The 15,199-nt window shown below is 43.2% G+C and overlaps 1 protein-coding gene across 1 annotated transcript in view; it reads right to left on the reverse strand.

Moving 5' to 3' along the window:
- The window catches only part of LOC307202729 (transmembrane protein 263-like), a 315,941-nt gene extending 305,717 nt beyond the window's left edge, over positions 1-10,224 (reverse strand). Inside the window, exons 1-2 of the mRNA XM_079952912.1 lie at positions 10,060-10,224; positions 4,259-4,349 (exon numbers count right to left, since the gene is read on the reverse strand). Of these exons, the coding sequence (XP_079809038.1) occupies positions 4,259-4,349; positions 10,060-10,065 (97 nt within the window). The 5' untranslated portion in view covers positions 10,066-10,224. The remainder of the gene's footprint in view (positions 1-4,258; positions 4,350-10,059) is intronic.
- Positions 10,225-15,199: the final 4,975 nt, after the last annotated feature.

Here is a 15,199-nt window from a genome sequence, read left to right on the forward strand (position 1 = left end):
CCTGTAGGGCAAAACCTTTCATTTTACTGCAGAGAATGTGTCATACACGTCCAATTCCTCTCCCTCCAGAAGCAGCAGGCACGTGCTTTGCAGCCTGAAAAGCTGCCATCGTCATGATGCAATTTCACGAAATATTGGAACAAACCAGAAGAGCGAGGCCTCCAGAGGGAGCCCGAGGTCCCTGGTGCTCTCATTAGGGGAAGGTGAGCAGACACAGCAGTCGAATTCGTAGAGCCCAGGAAACCAAAGCACAGCACAGTCGGAACAATACAATTTACTGTATTTTATTATTTATGTCCTTTTTTTCCTTTCTTTCTTTCTTTCAAGAGCTTCTGATTTTTACAAGGGAAAGGGCTGTTAAGAGGAGCAAGCAGCAATAAAAAAGGAAGGCACAAAAGAGATAGTGCATAATGGCATTTTTCTATTAAAAGAACTTCAGCGATCTATTCTCATTGCGGGCCACTTTGTTTTAATGGCTTTGGTGTCACAGCCTAGAAGATCTATCGTAAGTCTTATTGCTGTGTGCTGGAAATAAACAGGGCAGCCCCCCGCCGCTCTGCTCCAACAATATGCACAGTCTGACCGGCCCCATTTCATCCTGGCACAGATGCTATATAAACATATATAGCTAGGACTATGGCATGCATCCTTCTGGCTTTGGTGCATTAGAATCAGAGTTGGAAGAGACCCTGCGGATCATCTAGTCCAACCCTCTACAATGCAGGAATATGCAGCTGTCCCTTACGGGGATCGAACCTGCAACCTTGGCATTATCAGCACCACACTCTAACCAACTGAGCTATCCAGCTAATTTATTGCATCTCTCTAAATTTCTTGCATTTTTCCACAATGGTGGGTCAGTTGTAGATAGTCGAGCCAAAGATGTACTTCTACGGGGAATGTTAATTCTAGCACCAGCTTCCTGCTGGAGAAAAAAAATAAGGGGGAAAGCTGACCACAGTTTTCTGGTGTTAAGTATTTCAATTACTTTGATGAATCAGTGAGTGAAAGATGGAAGAAGAGAAGGTTCAGCTTGCATTTCTGTAGGGTATGTAGGGAAAGCATTGTAGAAGCAAGTCTGTGGGCAGAACTCATGAATGATACTGGTTGACAGAGCCCCAGAGCTAGCATTATATGCACATTTACTTGGGAACAAATCCAACTGGACTCAGTGGCACTTTCTCAGTAAACTGCGTATTACAGGTAATCAGGCTGAAATTAGGAAGAAGACGAAAAATACCCTAAATGTCCCAGTAATGGATCAACTAAGACATCACAAAGTTATGAACAAGATTTTGAGTATTCTACAGCTCTTCATCAGGCAGAAAATTAAGCAAAATAAGGAACACATTTCAAGACACTCTTCTCAACCCTCCTTTCTCACTCACAGACCTTTAAGGAATCTAAGGTAGTTTAAATGATGCCTTGCCTTCACTCGGGTCATAGAAATGAAAGCAAAACTAATTTAACACCACCAGGACTTTTTGATGCCCCCACCACTCACTTAACCGAGCAGCATGATCACTTTTATCATTGAATCCTAAATTATACACATCCTAAGACACTATTGAATCAATAATGTTCATTGTGATGACTCTCATGCGTTTTTTAATTAACAAAATTTACATTATCTTATATGGAAGCTTTGCATTATTCATATCTGCAAAATGCTCTGTTAAAAAGCATGTTAAAAATTGTATTGTACCAAGTATAACCATCTCTATACCATCTCTCTCTCTCTCTCTCTCTCTCTCTACATATATATATATATATATATATATATGGTATCACTATACAATTTGCATTAGATATGTTCATTTCCTTTAAGACAAGCAATTAAAAGCCCAAGGTAAAAATGTTATATTGCAATCATAATCCAAAACGACAGAGACCAGTTTTCTCCGTAAAGCATGAATAAAGCAACCTGGCTTTCTCTAAAAGCTTTCTCTAAAAATTTAATAGTATTCCCACCCCTGTCCCCCCAAAAAGTAATGGATGAGGAGATAGAAAAAGCTGGAGAGGAATTAGTGGTACAGCACATGATGCTGCCAAATGGAGTAGACTGTAATGGGTTAGGAGCAATAGCCTACATCAGGAGTAACAAGCATCCTACAGTGTTAGGGCTGGTTCAGCCACAGGTCATCAGAGAGACACAGAGACGAGCAGTAAGGCTGATTCTTTATTCAAGGAAACAGAATACCAACAGAGAAACCCATGGCAAATACCAGCAGGCTCCCTCTTCCTCAGCTGCCTGTCTTATGTCTGCAGTGTTTTCTGCCTCTTCTTCTCTCTCACTCAAGCCAGCTGCTTGTTCAGCATCCAACCATTCTGCTCCACCCCCTTCATCCTCTGACTATGTCCTACCACTGCTCCCCTGGCTCTGAGCCTTCCTCTTCTGTGGCTTCCCTAGGGAGTTCTCTGGCTGGAGTCTCCCACTATTCTTCATCATCCAGCCAGTCCCTGACATCCAGATACTGTGGATTACAATTCCCACCATACCTGACCATTGGTCATTCTGGCTGGGGCTGCTGGGAACTGTAGTCCAAAAACATACAGATAGTACCACTTCAGCTGCCCCTGGCCTAGAGGAACCAGAAAGGAGTTTTGTATGTCCCCGTGAATGTAGAGATAAAAGGTCCAATTAGCATCTTCTGTCCTTTGAATATGAGGACCTTCTTCCAAAGAAAGCAGTAGTCAAGTTTACTTAAAGAAACATTCACGCGGCACAGAGAGAGAGATTCGTACTCATCGTAATCTGGGTCATTTAACTGGAAACCAGGTTTTTAATTAAGATTGGCATTTGTGAACCTCCCGCTGACACCCTTTTTCAATCTCATTTCCAGGCTGCTTAACTAGCTTTCCAAGAGGGCTGGTAGAATAGAGTCTGAAAGCTCTGGATTTGAAATGTAGTTACTATTAAGAGGTCTTTTCCACAGCAGAAATAAAATAAAATGAAATAAAATAAAATAAAATAAAATAAAATTGGCAGATTTAAAATAAAGAAGTGACTCAAATCCAACTCTTGGATGACCATTTAAATAAGCACTTGTCCTTAATTCAAATCGCCTTCCCTTTCTGTCACTACAGTTATTTTAATCCAGAATAACTACAACCACTTGATTCAATTCTATCCATAATGTAATGGGTATCTTCACTTACCACTTAAACATACGGGGGAGGGGGGAACCCCACACTGTCACCATTGTAATTTTGAGCACCTATGAAGGTGGGGGTGATGAAAATTAATTGCAGGATCCTATGATCTCCTGGGATCATGCAGCAGATTGGGAAGAGGGAAGGGAGCTGGGTTTCTTAGGGAATCAGAATGGGCTTTGGCTCAGCCATGCTAAAAGTCCCATACATGCCCTTAGGAGTGAGATGACAGGCCTACCTCCCCAGTTATTATTTTTACTACTTATTTGATTTCTATACCACCCTTTATCAAAAGATCCCAGGGTGGTGTACAATGTTAAGAACACACTTTATGGAGCACAACAATAAACACATAATAAAAAGCATAATAATAGATAGCATAATAATAAAATAATCATAATAACAGCCTCCCCACCACCACCACAGCTTTAACAGGGCATAAATCAGGCATAGGCAAACTCTGGCCCTCCAGATGTTTGGGACTACGATTCCCATCATCCCTAGCTAACAGGATCAGTGCTCAGGGATGATGGGAATTGTAGTCCCAAACATCTGGAGGGCCGGAGTTTGCCTATGCCTGGCATAGATTATTTAATGGCCATAGGCCTGGGTAAAGAGGAATGTTTTTGCCTGGTACCTAAAGACATGTAATGATGGCATCAAGCAAGTCGCTCTGCGGAGAGCTTTCCACCGACGGGAACCCACCATCTAAAAGGCCTGTTCTTGTATTGCCACCCTCCAAACCTCTCAGTTGGTGCACTATCACCAACAGAAGTCCATCCAATTAAAAAGGAATCACTTGCTTAACGTTACAGATAATGCAACTTTGTGGAAAGGGGGAAGATGCCATCACCCAATAAGTAGCTTAGGCCAAACTAGAACTATATTGTTAATGAATGCCAAAGGAGTTTGGTTTACAGTCCTGTTTTATACGTATCTGAGAAGTCAAAGGACTCGGTTAGGATTATTAACAGTGCTATCATGGCATGATGCATTCTACATCACATACCACTCCCTTGGATCACAAGAATGGACCTTGAATCTTATGGCCTGTTTCCCTTTGAAAAGTTATAAGAAATTCACGGTGGCAGTCCAAGCACTCTACCTTGAGGAGGTTCTTCCTGCAAATAAGGAGGTGGTTCTTCAGCAGCTGCCTCTGCGTTGCTTTCCACCATCTGTGCTTCTGAACTAAGCCCCTGTAAGATAGAAGAAGTTTCATTGCAAACCACAAAGAGACATATGTAACTAAAAGGATGTCTGGAAGAGCCTACAGAGGATCCCGGAACTTCGTGAAAGGATGTCCTTGTAGTTGTCTTGGCCAGAGCAGGGTTCACAGAGCAGCCCTGGCAACTAGATTTGTGGAGACCTACAGCTAATCTATAAAAAATGGTATGTGAACCATTTCAGATTCGGATATAGTAGGATATCAATGCTGGTAACTTTCCTTTCTCCCAGAGTGATTAAACTTGTTCTCATCACCTCTTTAGGAAAAATAATTACACTCCATAAAAACCTGAGAATATCTTGCCTTCCTCCTCATATCTGGTGCACAGGATGACAAGATGACTTTTAAACTATCCTCTGTCAAAATGGATCCACTATTTCAACTTTGGTTGAAAAGTGAACTATGCTAGTCTCAGTTTCAACCCTTCAGTGTGTGGTTATTGCCTATATATTTTGCTTTTGATACCATTAACCATGGCATTTTTCTGGACCAACTTAGTGGAATGGGAATCAGAGGCACTGTATTATGGTGGTTCTGTTCATATCTTCAGGGTTGTGTCCAGAAAGCAGCACTTAGGTAGGTGTTCCTCAGGTCCCTGGCACTTGTGCTATGGGGTTCTGTAGGGTCTATCTTGCCCCCAAGGATATTTAACAACTATATGAAATTATTGGGAGTGGGTGGTCATTAGAAGCTTTGAAGCAAGGTGTCACCAGTATTGCTGATGACACACAGTTCTACTCAACCAGAAGAGGCTGTGAAAGCTCTGGATCAGTGTAACTGAATGCAATTCATTTTAAAAAAATCAAAGCGGTTTGCAACAATAGAACATAAAACCACACAATTAAAAAATTACATAAAAAAGTTAAAATCAGACATCAATTAACCATTGTGGATGTATTCCTAATTGTCTGCCCAGGCAGAATAGAAAAGTTTATGCAGGCATTTAAAAGTTGGCATAGAAGGTGCCTTCTGAATCTCTATTGGCAGAGTATCTCACAATACTGGGCTGACGCTACTAAAGGCTCAGTTTCTTCTTGTTGTTGTCAGATGAGCCTCACCAAAGCAGAGGTGTTCCTCCTCCTGCCAAAGGATAGTGTGTAATTTCCAAACCAATCCCAAAGCAAACAAAGAGGAGTTCATCATATTTTCCTAATGATTCTCAAGACACTGAAGTGAGGTACCTGAAATAACCCTCGTGGTCCCTTCCAACTCTACAATTTTATTATTCTGTGAAACCATCAGCTGCATCCATTTTCAATTGCATACTTGAATTAGGAATTTTGGTGTTTACACTCCCAGTTTACACAAAGTTGGAACAACAAGGACTTCAAATATACACAACTTGCTTCAAATTGTTTACTTGCAGTTGCAGCTTTTGATGTCTTCACTAATGTAAGTGGAGAGGAGAGGATTTTGCTAATTCTTTGTTCTTGGTGCAACCCCCTGCAGCCCCTGAAAATCTGTTCTGGAAGACTAGGGGAACCCGCAGAATAGGATGGGAGGTGGTGGTGGCATTTGCACTGGGATCAATCCCTTCTACCTGGGCAGTTGTATTTCCACAACATTGATGCCGAAATCCAGCATCACCTGAGCTCAGTGAGTGCAGTTTCTCCCGAATGAAGTGCAAAGTTTTTGAGGACCGGGACATTCACACGGAAACCAAATGATTGTTTACAAAGCTACTGTACTATCAACTTTACTGTATGCTTGTGAAACATGGACCACTTATAAACACCATCTCCAACTCCTCGGAAGATTCCATCAATAGCGTCTCCAAAAAAAATAAAATGTTTACACATCACTTGGGAAGGCAGGCAAACTAATGCCAGTGTACTGGAAGAAGCAAAGATCACCAGTGTTGAAGCAATGATTCTTCAACATCAACTTTGTGGGACAGGTCATGTCATTCAGATGCCTAATTATCTTCTTCCAAAGCAACTACTCTATTCCAAACTTAAAAATGGAAAGCGTAATGCTGGTGGTCAACAAAAGAGGTTTGAAGATGCTCTCAAGGCAAATCTAAAAAAAAAAAGTAGTATAAACACTGACAACTGGGAAACACTGGCCTGTGAGCACTCCAATTGGAGAACAACCTTTACAAAGGTGTCATGGACTTTGAAGATGCTCAAACTCAGGACGAAAGGGAGAAACATGCTAAGAGGAAGGCATGTTTGGCAAACCCTCATCGTGATCAACTCCTGCCTGGTAATCTACCGTATGTCCCCACTGTGGAAGGACATGTGGATCCAGAATTGGCCTCTACAGTCACTTACGGAGTCACTGTTAAGACCGTGTTCATAGAAGACAATCTTATTCGGCTACGAGTGATCGCCACAGAAGAAAGAGATCCTTCAGCAGAAGGGGAAACAGATAAAATTATCTCCCCAGGTTTTTCTTTAAGTCACATGCAAAGGGCCATTAACAAAGTGATTTGCTTAGTAAGAACAAGGCTCCTCACCAACATCAATATTGGAGAAAGTATTGCCGTAAAAACTTGTGACTTTTGTTTTCAAAGCAAACATATGTGCATAATTTGCAATTATGGGCAAATATTCTGATTAAGCAGCAAGTGTCACAGAGCCACAAAAAGGGTGTGTGTGATTGATGTGGCATAACTAGGGTCTCATTCAGACTTCCTTTTGTGATGCTTTTCTAGGCACAGATCTGTGCCTTAAAGCACCATGTCCAGGCACTTTTTCCCCTGCCGCTTTCCCCACAAAAAATCTACTTTTTAACCACTGAATCAGAGCAAATGTCAATCCACAGAAACCCAAATTGTCAATCGTTCTGATTCAGTGTTAAAGAGTGGGTTTTCATGGAGAAAGCACCGGGGCAAAAAGAAAGCACTTGGACACAGCACTTTAAAGCATGAACCTGTCCCTAGAAAGTACAGAGCAGAAGGTAAATGTGGATGAGCCCTAAGCTTAATGCACAGAATGGATGGAAATGTATGAAAAGACCCAGTCTGTTCTTTGAGCTGGAGCATTATAGGTGTGTACTTTTAAGTGAGGAAAAAAGTTATAAACATCCCCATAACAGATGTTCATGGTATTTTGAAGTGTGTGAACAAAGAAAAATGTGTGCATATGTGAACATATACCTCTATCAAAATTGAGGGCTTTCAGCTTGCTCAGAAAGGATGCCTAATTAAGCAGGATCTGCAGTTTCAAATTGAGAATGATGAGTCCTAACTAAACACACATTTGCATCTTGGCCTAAAATCAAGTTCATATTCCACAGAGATGACTGAAAGTCATTTGTTACGCACAGAGGTGTTTTTTTTTTGTTGTTCTTTTGTTTTTGGTACTCAAATGAGTTTACAAATCTCTTGATGGATGTTTTGTTCTTAATTTTACAAAACCAGGTTTTCTAATGAGAACTTTGTTGCTAGGTTTTAGCCCAGAGGGAATTTGAACACTAGAGTTTGAATTCTTTACATACTAGACAAATGAAAATAGAATGTGACGCAAAACAATGAAACTGACATTTAATTAAAATATAACTTTGTGACACATGTAAAGCATTTTACAAGTGATAATTACTGGTGTTTCATAACCCTGAAAACAAGGTAAAAATATAACTGGAACTCCAACATTAATCAATTAAAATTAAAATAGCCCTAATTAGTCTGATGTTACCCCTGCAACAGCATGCCTACTCCCTTTGCTGCAGAATACAGTGATACTCAGCCTAGAAAATCTCCATGCTGGTAAAGAGACAGGAAGAGCAATGGAGGTGGAGGGAAGAAGAAAACAGCTGCGCTTCAGCTAGCCATCATCACACACCAGAAAGCAATCAGCTCCATGCTTATCACCCTTGTTTGCTGTGCCTGATGCTCTTATGCAGCAGTAGTTTTCAGGTAATGTGTCTTATGGAACAATTCTGGTACACTGCATATTCACACTGTGGAAACATTCCTAGTTTGTGGGAGCTTATTACATGCACATCAGTTTCCCTGCTACAACATTAAGAAGTCAGGTAAGCAGGTTCTCTGTGTCCTAGCTTGGATACTTAACCTCCCCATCACCTCAAATTCAAAGTCCTCTCCTTGGTTGGATGCAATCCACCCCATTAAAACCAGTGTCAGTTTCTCCACTGAGACAAATCACAACTTATATATGCATATACAATTACACCTATAGTTTTAGCTTTTGTTATGTTTTACAAATGTTGTACTCCAACAACCTCAAGAGAGCCTCCATCCCTGCGCTAAACCGTGATTTACAATGTCACTGACTTTTACAACTCCCATCCCAATTCTTGTCAGTCGTGCACCAACCTAGAAAACTAGAGCAGTGGGGTTTTTTCCAATCTGGATTGTGTTCCTAGGAACTTGGGAGTTACTTGGAAGCTGAGCAGCAGTTACTTGACAGATGACAGATAGGTCTACCTGAAATGTTAGCCCTTAGTCCGCTATTACTGATCTTCCCTGCAATATAGATCACTGGGAAGTGATAGAATGATTTTTAAAAGGACATAGTTGTAAAAAGTACCTTGCTGATTTCCCCTTCCAATATAGAATATAGAAAAGTGATAGAAAGTATGTGATTGTAGAACAGGGACTGAGAATCTGTAGTCCCTCCAGATGTTGTGCAATTCCAGTTGTCATGTTGATGGGAACTGATGGAAGTTGGGGTCCAACAGTATTTGAAGAGCACACCTGTCTGTTTTAGAAAGTATGGCACTGCTCTCCATAGGCTGCCACAAAGTAATTCAACCAAGGATGATATTACCATCACCACGGGATATGTAGCAGGCAGCATTGGCCAAGTTCACTCCAGCCCCATGAACTCACATAACAGCTATCAAAAAACACAGTGGGAAACAAACGCATGGCGTAAAGGCAATGAACAATGGACACTGCAGTCTTTTGCAAACTCCTTGAAACAAGGTCCTCAGTTTTATTATTGAGGTTACCATGAGTGCGCCACAAAGATCCTGTTTGCAGCTTAGGTCGGTTTCATTCTGGGTCGCTCATGTTGTAATCAATTAACTCAATGCAACAGAATCGCAGCCGCCTGGGTCAAACTGAACTGGGTCAAACTCAATTTACACCATTTTACAGTTCACTCAGTGGGGCGGAGAACAGAAAAAACAAACAAACCCAGTTAAATTTATTATCACAAGAATTCAAAAAGAAACCTGGACTATGCCCAGAGTTCAGGAATATTTCAAAGAATCATAGAACTGTAGATTTGGAAGGGATACTAAGGGTCATCTAGTCCAACCCCCAGCAGTGCAGGGATTTCAGCTAAAGAATCCCTGGCAGATAGATAGATAAATAGATAGCCAACTTCTGATTAAAAACCTCCAAGTTCGGGCAATGTGTTGTGTGTACGTTTTAATATCACCATGACTGGATGAGATGGTCGTTGTCAGTGCCCCGAGGTATACCCTTGATGGGAGTCCCATGAGCTTGGGGGTGGGGAGTGACTGTACCACCTCTGAGCATCCTTCCTTTCCAAGGATAACGCACAGGTTAACTTGGGTTTGTTTTTGGAACAGGGATGGGAATTCCCTATGTGGTGGTGGGAGGGACTCTTTGCTTGGGGAAACCAGCCGCCGCCCCGACCCTTTGCCCCCCCCCCCAACTGCCCTCTTCGCCACCCGCCCTGGCTCCAGGGAGAGGAGGGAGCCCGCCCCGTGCGCCTTCGGGAGGACGAGGCGCGCGCCCCGCTCACCTTCATGGCGGCGCTCCCTGGCTCTCGCCGCGGCTTACTCGAGAGGAGGAGCGGCAGCGGCGCAAGGTCGCCGCGGCTGCCAGAGCCTTTTCCCCGGCACTGAGCCTCCAGCTCCTCCTCCTACTCCAGCTCTGGATGTAAACACTGGAGAAGGGAAGGAGGGAGAAGGAGAGGACTGGCGCCATGGCAACCCACGCCGGAAGAGGAACGAGCGCGTGGGTCCGGCAGGGGGGCCTGGGGTAGTGGTCGCCATCTTCTAGTGGGCAAGAGCATCCTAGAGGATGCGGGGAGTTGCCAACTTTGAGGGAAGAAGGGCCCTGTGTGCAGCAACTTCAGAGGCAGGGAATGTCCTTGCTGGCAATGCTGCTGTACTTGGAGTTTTTGTTTAATGAACTTTATAAAGTCTATAGGAATCATAGAATTGTAGACTTGCAGGGACCCCAGGGGTCATGTCGTCCAACACCCTGCAAACAGGAATCTGCCTTATACAGAGACAGTTGCAGGGGAAGCCACCATGATGCCCTCCAGGTTTTGCTGGACTGCAACTCCCATCCTCCTTGACCAATGGTCATGCTGCCTGAGGCTAATGGGAACTGGAGTGCAACAGCCTCTCAGGGCACTGCATTGGCTACCTGTGGTCTGCACACTGACTGGTAGCGGCTGTCCAGGGTTTCAGGCAGGAGTCTCTTCCCAGTCTTACCTGAAGGTGTCCCAATAGTCAGCCTGGGCATGCAGAGCATGTGGTCTGCCACCCAGCATTCAGCACATAGGGAAGGATGCCAACTTCACATTTTAGGAAATGTTCTGTAAGAAAGCTTTAGAATGTGGAAAGATGCACATATTCATGTGAACTTCTGTGATGTGTGGATCTCTGAAATATGCCTCATGTGACGACCATTAACCCGGTATTTCTTTTGTGTTTTGGAACTGTGATTAGCAACTCTTCCGAGCCTAGTACAGTGGTACCTCGGTTTAAGAACAGTCCGGTTTAAGAACGATTTGGTTTACAAACTCCGCAAAACAGGAAATAGTGTCTTCTTGGTTTGAGAACTTTACCTCGGTCTAAGAACGGAATCCGAACGGTGGAAGGGCACCAGCGGCGGGAGGCTTCATTAGGAAAAGTGCTCCTCGGTTTAAGAACAGTTTTGGTTTAAGAACGGACTCCCAGAACGGATTAAGTTCGTAAACCAAGGTACCACTGTACTGTATTTGGAAATGGAAACTAAGCTTTTCAAAACTGAACATATAGTACAGCTCACACAATGTGCCACTAGAGGGCAACCACAGACTGTTTTGAGTTGCTGTTACATAGGGGAAGAAATCAAGAGAGGAGCATTTGTGAAGCAGAGGGAGTCAACATGAACAGGAGACTAAAAGCCTGTCTAGTTAAACAAAATGACAATCTCAGTAGGCAGGCAGATTGATGCAGGAAAGCTGGCTCAGCAGATGTTTGGATCTTAGGTTATGTAGGACTTTAAAAGTTGAGACCAGCTCTCCAAGATCAGAAACCCACAGGGAGTCAATGGGGTGTATTTCAATACTGGCAAAATAGGAACCAGTATTGTTCACAATGAGCATGAAGCAGTGAGTGTGGTGTGATTAAAGGGGCTATGTGGGTGTACATCAGCTCACCCAGTCTTGCCAAAGGTGTTCACATTACTAAGGATGTTGGTGAGGGGGCACCTATGTGCTTATGGCCTTGAGTCCTTGGAATCCTGCATGATTGGTTCCAAGATCTTGTGAAACGTGCATGTGTAGGTAACCACAAAGAGACTTCTAGGTCTCTTGCAGTCCGTTGAGCATCCTACATAAGCCTTCTTTCTGCCAAGACATTAAAGGCCATTTACTTTATTTCACAGGATTTGCATACTGGATTGTTATAAAATTTTAAGCAGTTTACTAAAAGGATAAAACAATAAAATTATCCGTTAATCCAACTTTTAAAAAATCAAAAACAACCCCAAAACCAGAATATATGTCCACATCCTGCATGTCTGTGCAGGCTTGCCTAAACAAAAAAGTTTTTTTCAGGCACCAAAAAGAATATAGGTAAGACACCTACTTATATTTGAGTGCTAAAATAGCAAAAGAAATAATTCATATAAAATGTAACATTGGCTGGCTTGAAGTGTAGAAGATTCCTCGACCTCAGACAGAAAGGATTTGTGGAACTTTGGAACCCCTTTCAGATCTATGGTGTACAGCACATCATATTGCAGCACCTGTAAAATGATACTGCAGATCTGGGAAAGGTGCAGGAAAGGGTAACCAAAACGATCAAGTGGATGGAGCAGCTCCCCTTTGTGAAACGGTGGAAAGTGCAACTTAGCAAACAGGTGGGAAAATACTGGTAACCTGCCTGCTCCTTCTCCCTCTCTTCTCACCTTACTATTGCTCCTCAGTACAGTAGGTGCACAGGTGTCCTGAACCTCTGGCCTCCCTGGCAGCAAGTCAGTATGCTAAATCCAGAGCTCAAAGTTCAAAGGTCAATCCACACAACCAAAGTCCAAAAGTCAGGAAACACAGTTCAGGATCAATTCAAGTAGCCAAATCTGAAGTCCAGCAGTCAGGATATAGACCAGAGTCAAACCCAAAGCACAGTCCTGAGAGGCCCAGGATCCAAAGCAAGTTCCCTCAACATGGGCAGTTATGCAAACACAACAGCTCAGCTGCTTCCCTTTTATACTTTGCCTGCTGTTTGCAGCATCTGGGCTTGATGAGACATGAGACCCTCACCTGTTCTTCACCTACTCCGGAACCACACACTGCCTCCCAGAGCTAGTGAGCCCCACCTGGCCAGCTAGGGAGCTGGGCTGTGGGCCCTTGCCTGCCTCAGTCTCCTGGAGAACCCTGCCTGCTGCTCCCTACACCTCAGAGTCTGCCATGTTCATGAAGACAGGGGCCCCTCTGACTCTGGTGATGGGTCCTGCTGCTCTGGTTCTTGTGCATGGATCCCCACCCCTTTGCCATTCTCCATCACCCTGTGAGTTCTTCCTTCCTCATCCCCTACTTGCCCCCGGTGTGTTTCAGTCCTGGCTACACCCCTCGGCAGGATCTTCTACCTACTCACCGTCGTCTTGCCAGTTCATGACAACAGGAACATTAAACTCGCTGGTACAGAATTTCCCACTCTGCTGAGTGGCCTGTTCTGTAACCCACATCAGGATCCATCCCGTCTCTACTTTAGATTTTAAAGACATCTTAAAAGGCTGTGTTGAAGGAACTAAGCAAGAGCAGTAGATACTACAAGTACTTTGGTCCAAATTTAATATGGCCAAAAGAGCCAGGGGTGGATGGCGGGGGAAGGGGAGAATTAAAGTGGATGTGGATGGTAGACTACAGCTTTGGAACGGGAATTGCTTTGCCAGATAATTAAACTCATTCTTGAAAACTGCCCATTATATAAAAGCAGATGGGAAGAAGGTTGCACAAGAAAAGTCGTTTATGGAGATGTTTGTTTACAAAGTGCTATGAGAGCAGTTAACTAACCATTCCTCGGGTTGGACAAGTTTCTAATGTTTCCACAAATTGAATAAGTGACTCACGGACCTCCAGCAATTCATTTCAGCATCCAATCTAGCTCCCAGTCAAGTGGAGTCAAAAGAGAAGGTTAAGAATTGCATTCCACAGACTCATCCGGCTGCACTCCAAGACCAAACTTCTAAATTCCACTCCAGCCCTCAGCTGGGAAGAGTGACCCATGCTGTGTTCGATGCAGTGACCTGGTTTTTGTTTTTCATGCCTAACTATTTGAGATTGTCTGCCCAGCTGTTTTATAATGTGCAGCTGTGAAAGTATGGTTCTCTGTGTCTTTTGAGTGTTGTTTGCAGGGTTTTATACTGAGGTGCACAGCTTTATAGCTACCATAATAATAAGGGTGTTGATTCTTTTGTCATCACTCTGGGCCCTTTGGGCTTGTATTTTAATACGGTACTGTATAGACAGCCGTAGTATAGGACAGTGGAATGAATGCTTAGTATAGTTCAAGTAAGTTTTAAAGACATTTCCTACCAGTCTTAAACTGAAATATGTGTAAGTGTAATCAGGATCCTCAACATGCATGGGTTGGGGGAATCTGTCATTACTGTTATACAGCAACAATAGGTGCTGTTAAGCCCACCAAAGGGACATGATTACTGCCCAATTATAACAGTTCTGGTTTACAAGCAAAACCCATAAAATACAAAAAATAACAGCTTGGAAATAGAAGCTTAAACAGAATGAAACCAGGAGCAGTATAAACCTAGCAGCAGAGTAACAGTACACCAGTTATTTTAAAAAGTACTAAAAATACTGAAGACTCAAAGGCCTGGGGAAATCAGAAAGGCCACAAAAAGGGCACCAGGTGAGCCTTTCTAGGGAGATGTTTGATAACTAGTTTGGCAACACTGAAAAGGCCCTCTCTAGTCAGCACCTGGTGGGGATTCATGGGGAAGAGCCTCAGACAATTATCTTAGGTTCTGAGTAGATGTACACAGATGTGGCACTGAGACTGGGGGCAATGAAAGAAAAGAAGTACAATAAGGCAAGGATCACTGAAGAAAAGCTGTCATACTACTAGGACTTGAAACAAGACCGAAAGCAGAAAAGAAGCAAACCTGTTGCATGGTGAAGGGGAGGCGGTTCCAGGCAATGGGTTGAATTGAACAAAGCCCCTGCATGAGCAGTGAAAACATTCATCTCTTGACATAGCTTTCGTATGATCTCATGTTACTTCTGGATCTGACAACAGGCTGTTTTGTGTGCCTACATTTTCCATGTGGCAAGCATTTCCAGAAAAGTGGTGCTTGTACAGTTCTAGTTTCCTTGGAAAGGAGGTCACAGGAGGGTTACAGCATTTTGTAATATTTGCATTTATTTACAATTATACGGGTGAAGCATAGATGGAAGCTCCCAGCATAAAGCTCCAATGGACGCCTTGACATCTAGTGCTTCCATATCAGATCTACAATGGGCCTTAAGATGCTTCAGAGCTCCCAAAACTCTGTTTTCCCCGTCCTCCTCTCAGGGCCATGCTACGCATGATATAAATCATGGAGTTTCCCCAAGAGTACAAGCTTTCTCTTTCCTAAATTGTTAGTATAGGGGTCCTGAGCCAGATAAGGACCCTAGCATGGGAGCAAAAGATGAAAGCGTCCCC

This window comes from Podarcis cretensis, assembly GCF_951804945.1.
Source record: "Podarcis cretensis genome assembly, chromosome: 1".
Classification (NCBI taxonomy): Eukaryota; Metazoa; Chordata; class Lepidosauria; order Squamata; family Lacertidae; genus Podarcis; species Podarcis cretensis.